Below are 16,326 nucleotides of genomic sequence, written 5' to 3' on the forward strand. Positions count from 1 at the left end.
GCACAGACTTAGTTAAATTTAAACCGTTGTCTCTCTTCCTTCCTTGCTGTATGTATCCGGCAATGGCGACTTTATCAACAATTCTTATCCGGATTATGGAAAGCCCTAATGTGTGTGTGGAAACCGTTGTAGTAAATCAGAAACATCGATAATTTCAAGGTAAGATATATATTAATCTTTAAATAAAAATGAGCTAATTACCAAATTCAAATATAATAATTTAATCTTACTATCCCCGTAAGTCTCGCGGACGCTATATCGCGTCCGAAATTATAATCAAAATTCAACATAGATGTAAAACCCCACATTGTTTAAGCTGGTAACCCTAGGAATTAGCGACGTTAGTAATTAGGAAGATAGATTATATTGTTTAATTTTTTGACTATTTTGTTTTAGAAAGTGAATCAGCAGATGGCTTGAGCGTGAGATAATAATATAACCCTGGGCCGTCATATGATTTCTTGGAAAAAGCTCAGAAGGGCACGTATCTGCCGCATATCCAAACTAGTTTCCCGGTGACCAAGAACGCTGCGCGGAGCTGTGAAGCAGAAAATGTCCGATAACCGGATAGATGTAATAACAACTTGTAACCATTTGCCATATCAGTGTATGTATTCATATGTATTATGAAAATATTTATATCTTAATAATACGTAACTTTTTGTTACCTTTTATATTTCACGAATTTCTGAATATAGTACCTAATCATTATCTTTTAACGTATTTTTTTACTTATTTGTGGAATGCTAATTTAAGAGCCCAACAACGTGCACACTAGCGCCACTGCTAAATAATCGTGATTATTTAAATTTAACGACATGTATTTAAAAAAGGGGCCGCTATTTAGGTACCTTTTGAATACATCAAACTAGATTTTATGTTGCTGGATTCGTCGATCTATGAGCTCAAAACAAAAACGGCCGTTTTAACTTTGGACGGGTAGATTGACGAATCCAATAACATAAAAACTAGTTTAATGTATTCAGCAGTGGCGCTAGTGTGCACGTTGATGGGCTCTTAAAAACCTGACCCCAACAAAAAAGAAAAAATTACAAAAGAAATTCCCTCTCTGGGATTCGAACCCAGGACCATTAGCTTCCTGAACTGGATTACTGCCAATACCCGCTAGGCTAAACGGGTTGTCAATTCTAATTACAATGGTATCCTACCAGAGCGCTAGTAGTATAAACGAACTTTTGAAAGGGACATTTTTTTGTATGGAGTTATCGTTCTTCTCCTAGTGAGTATTATATTCTTTGGTCTCAGTTGACTCGCAACTACTTTTCCAGTAACTCTGACGGGATTATGACAACATAGACCTAGTATTACATAGATGAGCTATACGCGTGCCTCCGTGAGGGACCTTAGAGGATATAACCAACGGAGACGCTATGTCTAAAATTTTCGGTACAAAATAGTCTGCCGTTTTTTGCGGGGGAGGGGCGCATCAAATGTATAGGTACGTCATCTCAGATAAACGTCAGTCCATACATAATATATGGTTGACATGTGGTTGACCATTGGCCGCCTATTTTCGACAGAGGGGAACGCCTGTTAATGGCGGCTCCATTGTTAATTACTCCGAGTGAGGGACAAAACATACGCAAAGCGACAATATTAAAAACACGTTTTAACATTCCTGACGACAAACCAAAAACAATCTATCTACGTAATTCGGTCGGGTTATTTGTTGCCCACCATAAACCATACTAAATTTTTGGTGGGGAACAAACAAAAAGTGAGACTGTGACAAGGACAAGCAATAATACCGCTTTCTGCTACTCTTACTGAAATTTCCATAAGTGCATCTCGTTCGGTCGTTTGGCCCCTCCCCCGTGTCATCTCTAGTTATTGTACCTCTATGTATGACAAACAAAAATAGGGTAACGGAACGTACGCGTGAACGCATTTTGAACATGTCTTTGTTTTGAACGCACTTTTTTTTCTTGCTGTCAAGTGTCAATGTCATTTTATAAGATGACATCTTGCTTTACTGCATTGGCTGCAAATGCAATGTTAAGCGTATTTTAAAATCGATTTTTTGTACAGTTACTGCAATTCAAACGTTATCTAAATGCAGTAAAGTAATACAAGTGATAAATAAGTGTTATAAAAATAACGTTGCCAAAAAGGAATAACGAAGTTAACTCGCATTATCCTTAATATTGTTAGGTTATGTTTTGATTGCGCACACGTGAATTTAAATTTTAGAAATGTCTGAAGAAGAGAGTAACGTTAACTCTAACACCAAGTACAAGGACGGCGTCAACAGAAACGCCAGGCTGATCGTCCGGAACATATCGTTTAAGGCTACAGAGGAATCTCTGAAGGAACACTTTGCGTCTTATGGAACTGTTGAAGAAGTGAAACTGTTGAAAAAACCCGACGGCAAGCTGGTAGGATGCGGCTTCGTGCACTTTACACATGTGCCTCAAGCTAATAAAGCTATGGTAGCCACAAATAAGAAGCCTTTTCTTGGTGAGTTTAGTTAAGCCTGGATTTAATGGTTCCTATTCCTTTTGAGCGCTGGTAAAGTACACTTACTCTATAGGTAACACAACTTCAACCTATTTCGTGGCTTAATGTTAAGTTATGTTACATGTAATATCTTCTTTTATTTTGCCTCAAATAAACACTATTCTATTTTATTTCTAGGCCTTGAAATGTGATATAGTATCATGGGACATCATGTTTTATTTTATTTTTGTGCTCATACTGGTTTCGTTTAATTTAAATTTACTTAACAAATGAGTTGTTAATGTTTTTCATCCATCCAGGTCGACCAATCTTTGTTTCGTGGGCTGTTTCAAAGGACAAATACACAGAACAGAATCAGGGCACTGAGAAGGGACCTAAAAAGAGGTTAAACAGTGGAGCATCAGCAGATGACAGTAAGGATGATGTTCAAGGTATGTGAAACAAGGTTTGATTTATTAGCACTTAGTAAAAAACTAATTTAAGGTATGTAATTCCTTATATTTGTGTTCTTATAGTTCTCAAAAACTTAAATACTTATTTAGCAAATAGGCCATAAGGGGCTGTTCATAAATTACGTCATCGATTTTTGACCCCCCCCCCCCCAAAGGCATCCAAAAATCATGCTTCAAATGTCCCCGTTTCCTCCTACGTCATGCTAATATCATCCAATGTCCAGACCTCCCCCCCCCCCTAATTTGAAATGACGTAATTTATGAATAGCCCCTAACATTGATATAGAATAAGAACTGGATACCCAATCAGCCGCAAAAAATGGCCCCGCAAAAGTAACGTTAAAACAGATCACGCGTTACTTTTTCGTTTAGTCTTGTATGGACCGCTCAAATGTGAAGTTGTCAACAATGTCGTAAAAATATGCAAAAATAACAATGATAAAACAAGGAAAAAGCATGGAATGTATTTCTTTCGGTTAGTGCTTTGGATAGCATTACATAATTTATGTAATCTGGTGGTAATTTCATGGTTTTGAATAAATTATTTTGTTAGTACCAAAGAAGGGATGTGTAGGAACAAAAATCTAATGAGTCGATGTGAGGTTAATACTTTTTTATTTTTATATGGAATTCGTAACATATAATATTATGTTTAAATTCAAGATTTCCAAGAAAACCTATGCGACGTGCAGAGTGGACTGCTATTATAGCAAGAGATAGGGGTGACGCAGTTTTAAACAAAGGCAAAACGGCACTTGTGTGTTCAGCCCATTTCCTTGTTTCCGACATATACACGACCAATAAGGTCATCGACTAACTGTAAATGCTAAACCTGTCTGAACACAGTGACAACCACAGGATTTTTTGATAAAGACCATAACCAATCAGTACCAGTAGCGACCTAAATGTCCCCGTGCACTATATTGCAAAGAACTAAAGCGCGAAGATTATTATGTAGATCTAAAATACACAGTTATTTAATAAGTTGAATTTATTTCAAGGAAAATAGTATTTAAAGACGAATGCTTACTTATTAAAAATAAATTTGTTTTATGATAACTTACAAGGGTTGTTACCATGAATTAATTTTATTTGAACTCCCGATCAAATTAAATTTGTTTCATTTATTACTTTGATTTTTCTGTACAGTAATACCTATTAAAATGTACCAAAGGGACTCTATTCGTTCATTATTCTCGTTTGACGTTGTTTGACGTAAATACAATGGTGACGTTACGTTTAGTGCCATCGGACTTAAAAGTTTTAACAGTGTTGGTACTAATGTTTACAAATTTGACACTTAATGCTTACGACAGTAAGTTCTTTTCCGTACAAAATATTTATCTTGACTCAAAATTTACGTAAGCGTTTTTATCATCAATGCAAATTTTCCGCTAATGTCATTCTGACCCACATTTTGTTGACGTTTTTGTTCCGCTCTGTGTGTCTATTTCTAATATTAAGTCAGTGGCCCCTAAGCATCAATATTGATTTTAACATGTTGTATTCTAAATATATTATTATTCTACCTTTTAATAAGAACTACGTACTTTAGGCACTTGGTAATAGTAGAAAGTAGAAACTTACAATTACTTTATTTTTATCAGAGGCTCCTAAACTTTGGCAATTTTCATCCAATTTTTTTTCATTTTTTGAAGAGTAAATTTCTAGACCTGTTCTATCAATTTGTGTGTTGCACAGACACAAAATAGATCAAGAAGTTGAAAGGAGGCATTTCAAAATTCATTTCTAAACTTTATTATGAGCAACAATACCCACTAGATAAGGCAACTCTTGATAACTAAAAATAATTTCATAAAATTACGAGTTGAACTTTGCGCTAAATGGTCCTCAGTCAGCTTGGTGTCACAGTATGAGCTAAAAGGCGCGAGTACAAAAGAAGTTTGTTAGGAAGAATCCCCTCACTACTACATCAAATACATTTGAGAGTTCCTAGTAGACGTCAGCGCCAATGCAGAAGAAAAAACTGTTTTCCGTTCCCTATAGTAGAACATGTTATGCAAAAAATGTATTTATAAAACGTGTTTGTAAACTTTTTAACGAAAATGAAAAACTTTATAATTTAGATTTGTTTAACTGTTCCATAAATTCACTGAAACGTGCTTTTCGGTAATTAATTAAGTATGTAATTTTTCATTACTTATGTTTCTTTCCGGTAATTTAATCACTACCCATTACTTTCACTCCGACTCTCGTGAGTATACCTATATGTTCAAACTAATCTAGTACCTTATGTTTTTGTTGCTTTATGTTACAGACTGCAATTTATATATATAATAAGGAAACTCCAGGTCAAATATTTTTGTAAACAACTGTTTGTTTCTTAAATAAATAAATAACATAACATTATGACTCTAAAAAACCATTACAATTGAGTTAAAATAGGTTATTAGATAATAAAAGTTCTATTACTCCTTACAGAAATAAAATCGGAAGACTCAAAAGCAAAGAAGAACGAACCAAGAATAAACCGCAATGCCCGCCTCATCGTCCGTAACGTCTCCTTCAAGGCCTCCGAGGAGTCGCTCCGGGAGCACTTCGAGCCCTACGGCACTATTCACGAGGTCAAGCTGCTGAAGAAACCGGACGGGAAGCTGGTGGGTTGTGCGTTTGTGCATTTCAAGAATGTACCTATGGCAAAGAAGGCTCTGTTGAATACTAATATGAAGCCATACTTAGGTAAGTCACAGTAGGAACTCCTGAAAACTTAGCAAAATTTCTTTTGCATTTTGTAAGTTGTTTTTTTAATTTAAAATTTGGAGAAAATATGATCCCACATGATAATCCCTCACTTCATTGGGTGAGTTAGGGCCTCCGCGACGTCGCGCGGGTGTACGGAGCAACCCAATACATGCATATACATGCCAATCGCTAACGCTCCGTAGCGATCGAGACGCAACTGTCACTGTCACACTGATTTGAAAGAGTGATTCTTCTTCTTCTTCCTCGGTCCCTCATTGCTGAGGATCGCGACCATGTATGCTACGTCTCCACAGTGTCATGCGATCATAGGCCATATGGGTCACGCACTGCATGTTGCCGCCAACCACCCTCTTCACAACATCAGACCATCTCGTGGGTGCTTTTCCTCGCGCTCGCTTGCCCTCTATTTGGCCCAAGATAATCTGCCTTTCTAGGTCGTGCTTTTTAGACCGCATGATATCACCAAAGAAGCTGAGTGCGCGTTCTTGACATTTTGTAGAGAACCGTGTGGTGATCTTCAGCTCCTCTAGGATAGACTTATTGGTTCTCATAGCCGTCCAGGGTATGCGTAGGAGCTTTCGCCAACACTACATCTCAAAAGCGTCGACTTTTGCCCTGTCGCGACTTTTCAAGCTCCATGTCTCGGCACCGTAAACGAAGATCGAAAATACCAGAGATCGGGTCGAGCGCACCTATCACGAAAGAGTGATAGAGAGACACAAAGCGTTTCGTTGTCGAAGCGATAGCTATTGTCATCTTGGCTAGGCCGGCAGGTGTACGCGCCCGCATCAGTCTCCGGCGCTCATACTATTTTTCGTTAACCCGCTCGCCCGTTCCGTGCACACGCGCGACGCTGAGGAGGCCCAAACTCACCCAATTTCATATGGGGTGTTTCACCATATATCACAGTTTTTATTTCGCAATAAAATTGTGAAAAAACCTCCAAATTGAATTAAAAAAAAATCTTATAGATCCAATCCAATGCGTATTGCGTCTCACATTTTGCTTAATCAGAGAGTGAGACGCAATGACATTGGACAGGTGGAATACCACCCTGAATTAATTTCCTTATAATGCTTAGATTACCGTGTTTCTAATAAAATTTCGTAAATCTCTAAATCTAAAATAAAAGTGTCACACCCCTTTACAACTACGCACACTACGTCTAAGCACCAAAATTGAGTAACTTGTTAAAATCCATTATTATCGTTTCAGGTCGGCCGATTTCCGTGGATTGGGCAGTAGCGAAGGACAAGTACATGCAGTTCGTGGTGAACAAGCAGATCGAGATGGAAGACGAGGTCAAGAAGGAGGAGTCGGACAGCGATGACGACGACAAGCCGCCCATCAACATCGCCAACGATGAACTCAAGCAGGAGGTCAAAAGTTAGTTCATATTTCAAACAACACATTCAAAAGACGCATTACGAAATATTGCTACAATGAGGATAAACGCTTAAAGCTTAATGCAGATGGCGCTGCAATCGTTTAACTAAAAAAACATGTCTTGTTGTTAGGTTAGTCCGTATTGTCTCTTTCACTCCTGTACCGATAGGCTAATCCAAATAACATAAACTTTGGTTTCAAGACAGTCGGCAAGGCAACACTCAAATGTATATTTATTACATGAAAATAATGTAGATTAAAATTTATAACTTTTATAAGTCTACTCACACAATCTAGGCTTTCAAATTTCAACTTAATTGGTCCAATACTTTTGGAGAAAATGGGCAGACAGACAGACACACGAGTGATCCTATAAGGGTTCCGTTTTTCCCGTTTGAGGTTAAGGAACCCTAAAAACACGCATCGAAATCGGTCCGTTGGAAAGCTACGATGCCACAGACAGACAGACATTGGCGTCAAACATATAACACCCCTCTTTTTGCGTCGGGGGCTATAAAAGATAACTCCCTTGACATAGATCATCGATATTGATTTTTTTCTTTTTCTCTTTTTTCCAGGCGAGTCTGATGAAGATTCCGCGGAGTCTGATGATGAAAAGGATTCAGAAGCCGATGACGACAGTGATGAAAAAGAAGAAGGAGATGATGATGAAGGCGAGGAGGATGAAGATGATGAGGATGCGGAGGATGAGGAGATGGATAATCAGAGTGAGACCAGTACTATAGCTGAAAGGCAACGGTATGTTACTGCCAAAATCAATCACAAATTCAAACATGCATTTGTACTTTGAATTATAAACTGGAATAAATGTCATAAGCGAAAGAAAAAGTGACCAAGGCCTCCAGGCGAGGCTGGAACCGAACCAGCGTCCTCTGCAATCGCGACAGATGCCTAAAACCGCTCGGCCACCCAGGTCACAGGGGCATGGGGTGAACTTTTCCCTCGTATATGCAATTTCTTAAGGGCTTATCCAGGTCGTCTGGTTTCATTAATTTTTATAAAAATAATTTAACTTGTGTCTCATAGGTTATGGAATTATTTTAAATTAATAAAGACTCATTACAGAAGGTGGATTTTCACTTTTCAGTGACGTCTCTAAATGCGTTTTTATAGGATGGTATTCCATCTGTCTAATGTCTTGGTCCAATGTGTATCACATCACATTTTGCCCAATGAGAGAGTGAGACGCAATGCTCATTGGACAAACAAATTGGACAGGTGGAATACCACCCATACTAATTTCATAGCAATTCATAGTAAAAAATCGTTGTGACGTGTCATGTTCTCTGATATACATCTAGTCTTAAAACACTTCCAGAATAAAGCTTAACGACGCCGAGGACGGTCGCACGGTATTCATAACGAACATCCCGTTCAGCGTCGACAACGACCAACTACGAGCGTTCGTCGAGAACACGGGACCCGTGCAATACGCTCTAGTCTGTGTGGACAAGATGACCGAGCACTCTAAAGGCTCTGGCTTCGTCAAATTTGAGGTAATTTACACCTTACTACCTATAAAATAAAGCCTAGTTAGTACAGAGGACGTCGCACGTCCATAACCAACATCCCGTTCAGCGTCGACAACGACCAACTACGAGCGTTCCTCGAGAACACGGGACCCGTGCAATACGCTCTAGTCTGTGTTGACAAGATGACCGAGCACTCTAAAGGCTCTGGCTTCGTCAAGTTCGAGGTAATGTAAACCTTATCATCTATAAAATAAAGCCTAGGTAGTCAGAGGACGGTCGCACGTTCATAACGAACATCCCGTTCAGCGTCGACAACGACCAACTACGAGCGTTCGTCGAGAACACGGGACCCGTGCAATACGCTCTAGTCTGTGTGGACAAGATGACCGAGCACTCTAAAGGCACTGGGTTCGTCAAATTTGAGGTAATTTAGAACTTATTAAGTAAAAAAAATAACCTAATTTACTAAAAAACGACATTCAAAATATAATTCAAAACGTTTTGTTTAAAAAATATATCCCACTAAAATATAAGCCTGTTCGGAAATCCCGTAGGAAATAAAAAATCCATATTATGTAGCATATTTGCAGACTTTGGTAAACAAATCCAGGAAGAAGTGTTGTTTTGTAACCTAGCACGAAACTTTGACTCAACTTGTTTTTTAGAAGCAAAAAATGTAAAAATCAGTACTTATACTTACCTTAATTACCAAAAATGTATTAAAATTAGTAAAATAATGCTTTAAATTATTAAAGTATTAAAAAATTAAAAAATATATATTAAAAATTAAATTAAATTATTAGTCAGTTAAATTATTTAACTATGTACAAATTATTCAAGGGATGTAATCACGCCACCATTTGTGTATATCTAAATTAGTTACAACATTTGTCGCTAGATGGCGCTGGGGTCGAGATAGATCTCGCTATCGTTAGTGCGCCGTAGTTTCATGACCCGCCGTCCATACTGGTTGAACGTTAACTTTGCGCAGAGGCAATATCGTAACCAATGAGGTTAATCCGAGGTGCGATTATTGCTAGTTGAAAACTTTACCAATACCCCGCCGTGTGGACGTGAAATACCGTCCGCTATGGCAATTTTTGAATGGCCGTAAAGGCCTCAAAATCATTTAAAAATTCGTACATTTACATGTGCGAATTAGTACCTTGTGCAACATGGGATGGGGGGCGTAAGTTATATATTGCAAACGAGAGTAAGTTAAATCGCGACGGCTTGCCGGAGCAATTTAGACTCAAGTTTGTAATATTATTACGCCCCGAGTTACACACAATGTTTTTCATCACACTTGCGATACAAAAATTAAGTATAAAAACAAAAAACTGTTAATTATGGCACTAGAAACTTCATAACTCCCTAGGGAGAACGCTTTCTATAACTCCCGCTAAACCTGTGTGCAATTCCACATTTACTAAGCGAGTGTGATGAAAAGGTAATTCGCAACTCGTGTCGGTTTAAAACACTCCCTTCGGTCGTGTTTTAATTTATCGCCACTCGTTTCGAATTTCCTATTTCTCGCCTCCGCACTTGTATCGTAATGTACAGTCACCTGCAATAAATACTATGTTACTCTCCGAAGGCCGCAAAAATATGTGGCACGCTCTTATGGTTCTACAAATAAGACTGTGTCCAGATATTTTCGCGGCCTTCATTGTGTAACATATTAGTGCTAGTTTAACTTTTTGTTTTTATAACATTTTCTATTATTTTTGTAGAAAGAAGAGGACGCAAAAGCTTTCCTCGCTCTCCCAGCGGACGCGCTCCGCCTGGAGGGGCAGGCGCTGCAGCCCCGGCCGGCGCTCAAGCGGGAGAGCTTGCAGAAAGCCTCCAAACAGCCCAAGGATAATCGGAACCTTTACTTGGTTAAAGAAGGAGGTAAACCTATTTAATTAAGGTTTTTTTTTATTCTGCAAATATTTTGATGTATTTAAAACGTTTTTTAATCTCAACTAAAAGGGTCTATAACCACTCACATGCTTGATATTTTTCAGTGACCTCTATTATTATAATAAAATAAGGGTGACAGCTGGTAGCTACAGTTACCAAAAGCAAGTGAGTGGATAATTTCTCAGAGAATCAACTGTGAAATTATAAAATGAATTTTCAGTCTGCAAGACCAAGAAGCGAGGAATTAAATAGGTCAGTAAGGTAATTTGCAAGCATTTGTAAAATGCAACTTTTGACTGTTTTACCAGTGATCGTGGCGGGCACGAAGGCAGCGGTGGGTGTTTCTGCGTCCGACATGGCGAAGCGACTCGCGCTCGAGCGCAGCAAGACGCAGATGCTTAAGAACCTCAACAGGTACACATTATTACATTTATCTAGACTCCATTTGACCTAGCTCTACACATTCTTGGCACCGAAAAGACTGCCTCTGTTGATTGGCGCGAAGTGGTCAAGTTTCCACTTCAGGCCACAAGATGGTAGACCTTCCGAACCGGCTAGGGGGCAGCACCTACTTAATAATTACGAGGGTCGCACTGAAATATTCGGGAATGGGACACTTAGAAATAACATAATAGAAACAGGCATATAATTTATAAAAATGTAACTCTTTATAAAACTTTTAAGGTATATTCCATTTGGTTGTCATTTGTATTTAAGAATTACTGGCAATTTGAAAATTGTATGTCGAACATTATTTGAATTTTTGGCCAAGTGATTTTTCGGATCATATTTTTAAACGGTTTTCAATATGCCCTCAGCGAACAAATAAAAGTTACAATGGGCTTCTGTTATTTTTTTATGAACTAGAGTTCATCGTACGCTCGTTTGCAGTTAAAATTAAATATGAAAGTCACTTTCATTTTATCCCATGGGTGATCTTAAAGAAGCATGTCATTCCAAAGCGACGTCAAAAATTAAAATCGCATTTGTGCTGTTAATTAAAAAGACTGCCAAAAAAGTTGCATATCGGCAGATTTCGACATTCCTAAATATTCATATGACAACAGTAAAAAAATCTTTTATATATATATATATATATGTAAAAAAACTTCAATTCCGTTGGCTACTCCACGAATTTCATACAAAACCACTAAGGCCCCAAAATCGCCATACAAAAAGGACTTTGGGATTATGAGCCGTGTGCATTACAGAATGATTACTTTCAAAAGAAAATTTATATGCGTGGTCAGTTTGAGTTTAAGTATGTATTAAAATAAAGATTGACCGTCTAGATGCGACAGTTTTCTCTATTCCCGACATTTTCAGTGCAACCCTCGTATCAGTGATTGTGGTACGGAGATATCCGTGGGTGTTTCGGCGTCCGAAATGGCCACACTACTCGCTCGAACGGAGCAAGACACAGATACTCAAGAACCTCAATTTGCTTAGCGTCCCGGCCTCACAAATATTGCAACTACTAGCGCCATCTGTTGAAAAAAGTACTCAATTCTCGCGCAGAGTAAATGGGTCCTTTATTGCGTGTATGGGTGTATTACGATTTGTTCCCGCCGCGTACAGATGGGAATATGTGTTTTCCCATTAGTCCCCATATATTAGTAGATTTAGTAGCTCATGTAGCGATTACGTGGGGAGGGGACAAATGGGAATACACCAAAATGCGCTAATATATTTACGTTGTTTACCCTACAGGTTATAGGTTCTCGCGGGCTTGGTTTCCGCAACTCAACGTTATATTATTGCGCCTATTTTGCGTGGTGGGTTGGCGGCACTATTCTTGCCCTATACCAAAGAGAATAGATAGTATAGAGGGGTCCTGTCATAGTAAATTATGTAGTCACAGTAAATTTACTGCCATCTATCGACACACGACTAAAACTCAAAATGAAAACGTATACAAGTATCGAAAAAAATTATATAAATGGATAAATGATTTTATTATTTTTATATCATTTTGACCCATGTTCATTCACTGGTGCCTATGTGTTAAAATTGTTAAATATAAAACGGTGTCGTCAACGCCATCTAGCCGACCATAGGCCAAAGGTGTGTGCGCCATCTATCCGAGAAATGACTTTTTCTTGATTTCCGAGACACGTTTTTTTCTTAGACTTTATTCATCTTATACGGAGTTACATATGTCTTTGCATATACTTACTTGTTTACCCTATAATATATTATTTACTTACATCACATTAAATTGAACTTCAAATTTCCAGATTCGTATCCCGCTACCGTCTGGTGGTGTCCAACCTACCTGCCAACACGGACGACAATCGCCTCCGCCGCATATGCGTGTCCGCGTCGGGGAAGCAGGCCGTCGTGACCGAGTGCCGCGTCATGCGCGACCTCAGGGCATTAGTGGGCACCGACGGGAAGCATCTGTGAGTGTACAACCGCCTCCGCCGCATATGCGTGTCCGCGTCGGGGAAGCAGGCCGTCGTGACCGAGTGCCGCGTCATGCGAGACCTCAGTGCGTTAGTGGGCACCGACGGGAAGCATCCGTGAGTTTACAACCGCCTCCGCCGCATATGCGTGTCCGCGTCAGGGAAGCAGGCCGTCGTGACCGAGTGCCGCGTCATGCGCGACCTCAGGGCATTAGTGAGCACCGACGGGAAGCATCCGTGAGTTTACAACCGCCTCCGCCGCATATGCGTGTCCGCGTCGGGGAAGCAGGCCGTGGTGACCGAGTGCCGCGTCATGCGAGACCTCAGTGCGTTAGTGGGCACCGACGGGAAGCATCCGTGAGTTTACAACCGCCTCCGCCGCATATGCGTGTCCGCGTCAGGGAAGCAGGCCGTCGTGACCGAGTGCCGCGTCATGCGCGACCTCAGGGCATTAGTGGGCAGCGACGGGAAGCATCCGTGAGTTTACAGCCGCCTCCGCCGCGTATGCGTGTCCGCGTCGGGGAAGCAGGCCGTGGTGACCGAGTGCCGCGTCATGCGCGACCTCAGGGCGTTAGTGGGCACCGACGGGAAGCATCCGTGAGTTTACAACCGCCTCCGCCGCACATGCGTGTCCGCGTCGGGGAAGCAGGCCGTGGTGACCGAGTGCCGCGTCATGCGCGACCTCAGGGCATTAGTGGGCAGCGACGGGAAGCATCCGTGAGTTTACAACCGCCTCCGCCGCACATGCGTGTCCGCGTCGGGGAAGCAGGCCGTGGTGACCGAGTGCCGCGTCATGCGCGACCTCAGGGCGTTAGTGGGCACCGACGGGAAGCATCCGTGAGTTTACAACCGCCTCCGCCGCGTATGCGTGTCCGCGTCGGGGAAGCAGGCCGTGGTGACCGAGTGCCGCGTCATGCGCGACCTCAGGGCATTAGTGGGCAGCGACGGGAAGCATCCGTGAGTTTACAACCGCCTCCGCCGCACATGCGTGTCCGCGTCGGGGAAGCAGGCCGTGGTGACCGAGTGCCGCGTCATGCGCGACCTCAGGGCGTTAGTGGGCACCGACGGGAAGCATGCGTGAGTTTACAACCGCCTCCGCCGCGTATGCGTGTCCGCGTCGGGGAAGCAGGCCGTGGTGACCGAGTGCCGCGTCATGCGCGACCTCAGTGCGTTAGTGGGCACCGACGGGAAGCATCCGTGAGTTTACAACCGCCTCCGCCGCATATGCGTGTCCGCGTCGGGGAAGCAGGCCGTGGTGACCGAGTGCCGCGTCATTCGAGACCTCAGTGCGTTAGTGGGCACCGACGGGAAGCATCCGTGAGTTTACAACCGCCTCCGCCGCATATGCGTGTCCGCGTCAGGGAAGCAGGCCGTCGTGACCGAGTGCCGCGTCATGCGCGACCTCAGGGCATTAGTGGGCAGTTTACATTAAACTTTAATTCCATTGTAAAACTCACATTTAAAGTACATATAGTGCTACTTTCCCGCACTAGTGTGGGAAAGAGCACTTTCCGTGCCTATTTCGAAAGTTTAAAAGAAACGGGGTCATTCGAAGCATGATTTTTGGATGATTTTAGGCGGGGGGGGGGGGCTCAAAAATCGATGACGTAATATATGGACAGCCCCATATGTACTATAAAATTTTGTACGATACACGTGCGAATAGGTAATTCGCATTTCCTACTTTCCGCACTGGTATCATAAATAACTATTGTGCATTGGTTGTGAAGAGGTTGTCTCAGTAGACACGAGATACTAAACTGTGAATCGGTTGTGATTCTGTTATGCAATAATTCGCTCGCTCGAGACTCAATACATGGATCTTAAAGCGAATACTAATTATACTAATACAAATTATTAATTTATACAAACTATTTTGTGTGTCCGCAGGTCGAAGGGCTACGGGTTCGTGATGTTGACGCGGCACGAGGACGCACTCGCCTGCCTGCGCAAACTGAACAACAACCCCGACATATTCGACAAGAATAACGTTCGTATACTTTTACCTACTAGCGACATCTGTTGTCAGACGTTGGAAAACAATAACAATAAAATTGATCATAATAATAAAGGAGTAAAGACTCGGCTGCATAAGTTCACTCTATGCATCGTTTCTTTTAATAATATTTCCTATTGAAGTTAGTAATGACAAAAAAGCATCGTAAAACGCCGTATAATCATCCTGTACTACGCAACTTTATTGTACTATGTGTACTGTACAATCCTCAATTAGTTAATTTGTGTATTATCCATTTCTTACAAATACATAAGTCAAAGGGGCAGATAAAGACAAACGATAGCTAATTGAGGCGTGAATTGCGTTTGTAAAAAACGCCATAATACAATAATCATTGGCGCCATCTATTGTAAGTAGGAAAAAGTCACTCTAGTATAGTCGGGTCGGGTTCACAACTCTTTACAGTCCCACTTTCCAATAATATATTTATACGCTTTTAAGGGTGGTATTCCACCTGTCCAATATGTATTTGCGTCTCACATTTTGCTTAATGAGGGAGTGAGATACACATTGAGGTGCAATGCACATTGGACAAGTGGTATACCACCGTAAGACACTGCGCGCTACGTTGCTAGGTCGCTACGCGTGAATATAATTATTTTGGAACGTTCGCTTTGAGCTTGTAAAGATATTGAACTCGACCATACACAGACCTCCATAGTTTAGTATTTATTTTGTAATGATATTTACCATGTTTTATTTTTTCAGAGACCAATAGTATCGTTCTCAATCGAGGACCGAACCGCCCTGAACGCCAGAAAGAAGAGGCTCGAGAAATCCATCGCCAACAATCCCCTAGCAAATAAGGAAGACCAACACAAAAAGAAAAACAGGAAACGGAAACACCCCTCACAACCAGACGAGAGCTATGTGAAGAAAGGACGATTCGAGAGAAAACCAGGCAAAAATGATAATCAAAATGAGCCTAAACATAATGGGTTTAATAAAAGAGGAAAACAAAATCATAATGAACCTGGCAAGTTCGTTAGAAAACCGCGAGACGACGAAGAAACAGAGTACTCAGGGTTAACCGCGAAAGAAGGCGCGCAGCACAAAATGAGGAGTTTCCATAAACTACGGACCCAAGCGGACATCCATAGACAACAGGTTAAGATGGAGAAGAAGAAGGGAGGGAATTGGAAGTTAAAGATGGCGGCGAGGGAGAGGGTGAAACAGCCCAAACAGGGGATTAATAAGAACCCGGATAAGAAGAGGAGGCGGCCCAATAGGAACGCTAAAAATATTAGATGAGCTGTGTTAATAAATTATGTTATGTATTATGCGTTTCTTTTATTAAAGACACTATAATCCCGAATAAGGGTCGCCGGCCGATGCGAGCCAAGCCGAACGACTTTTTCACTCTTATTGCTCAGATATAAAGCATTTTCCTATCGCAATGTGACGAAAATCACATGCAAGTTTGATCCGTCTAAATGGCGCTTAATGTTTTAAGCATGTTGCCCCTA

General features: G+C 41.1%; 1 protein-coding gene, 1 long non-coding RNA gene and 1 other non-coding gene across 3 annotated transcripts in view; 2 read left to right on the top strand and 1 right to left on the bottom strand.

Moving 5' to 3' along the window:
* The first annotated feature begins 1,987 nt into the window (after window positions 1-1,987).
* LOC134794889 (RNA-binding protein 28) lies at window positions 1,988-16,140 on the top strand. Its single transcript, XM_063766727.1, has 11 exons — window positions 1,988-2,478; window positions 2,778-2,909; window positions 5,373-5,630; window positions 6,870-7,040; window positions 7,619-7,799; window positions 8,380-8,557; window positions 10,267-10,426; window positions 10,747-10,852; window positions 12,676-12,840; window positions 14,734-14,833; window positions 15,569-16,140. The coding sequence occupies exons 1-11, from the start codon at window positions 2,214-2,216 to the stop codon at window positions 16,109-16,111; spliced, it is 2,259 nt and encodes a 752-aa protein (XP_063622797.1). The 5' UTR covers window positions 1,988-2,213; the 3' UTR covers window positions 16,112-16,140.
* LOC134795238 (U4 spliceosomal RNA) lies at window positions 9,513-9,651 on the top strand. The gene has a single exon (XR_010144796.1). It is a non-coding gene; the product is annotated as a U4 spliceosomal RNA (small nuclear RNA).
* The window catches only part of LOC134794984 (uncharacterized), a 46,871-nt gene continuing 41,069 nt past the window's right edge, over window positions 10,525-16,326 (bottom strand). Inside the window, exon 2 of the long non-coding RNA XR_010144743.1 lies at window positions 10,525-10,618. This is a non-coding gene — a long non-coding RNA (uncharacterized LOC134794984). The remainder of the gene's footprint in view (window positions 10,619-16,326) is intronic.

The sequence above is a fragment of the Cydia splendana genome, chromosome 11 (assembly GCF_910591565.1).
Source record: "Cydia splendana chromosome 11, ilCydSple1.2, whole genome shotgun sequence".
Taxonomy (NCBI): Eukaryota; Metazoa; Arthropoda; class Insecta; order Lepidoptera; family Tortricidae; genus Cydia; species Cydia splendana.

Coding starts and splice junctions, on each gene's coding strand:
- LOC134794889 (XM_063766727.1), top strand. CDS start 2,214: ATGTCTGAAGAAGAGAGTAACGTTAACTCTAACACCAAGTACAAGGAC. Junction 2,910..5,372: donor CAGTAAGGATGATGTTCAAG/GTATGTGAAACA, acceptor TACTCCTTACAG/AAATAAAATCGGAAGACTCA. Junction 8,558..10,266: donor CTGGCTTCGTCAAATTTGAG/GTAATTTACACC, acceptor TTATTTTTGTAG/AAAGAAGAGGACGCAAAAGC.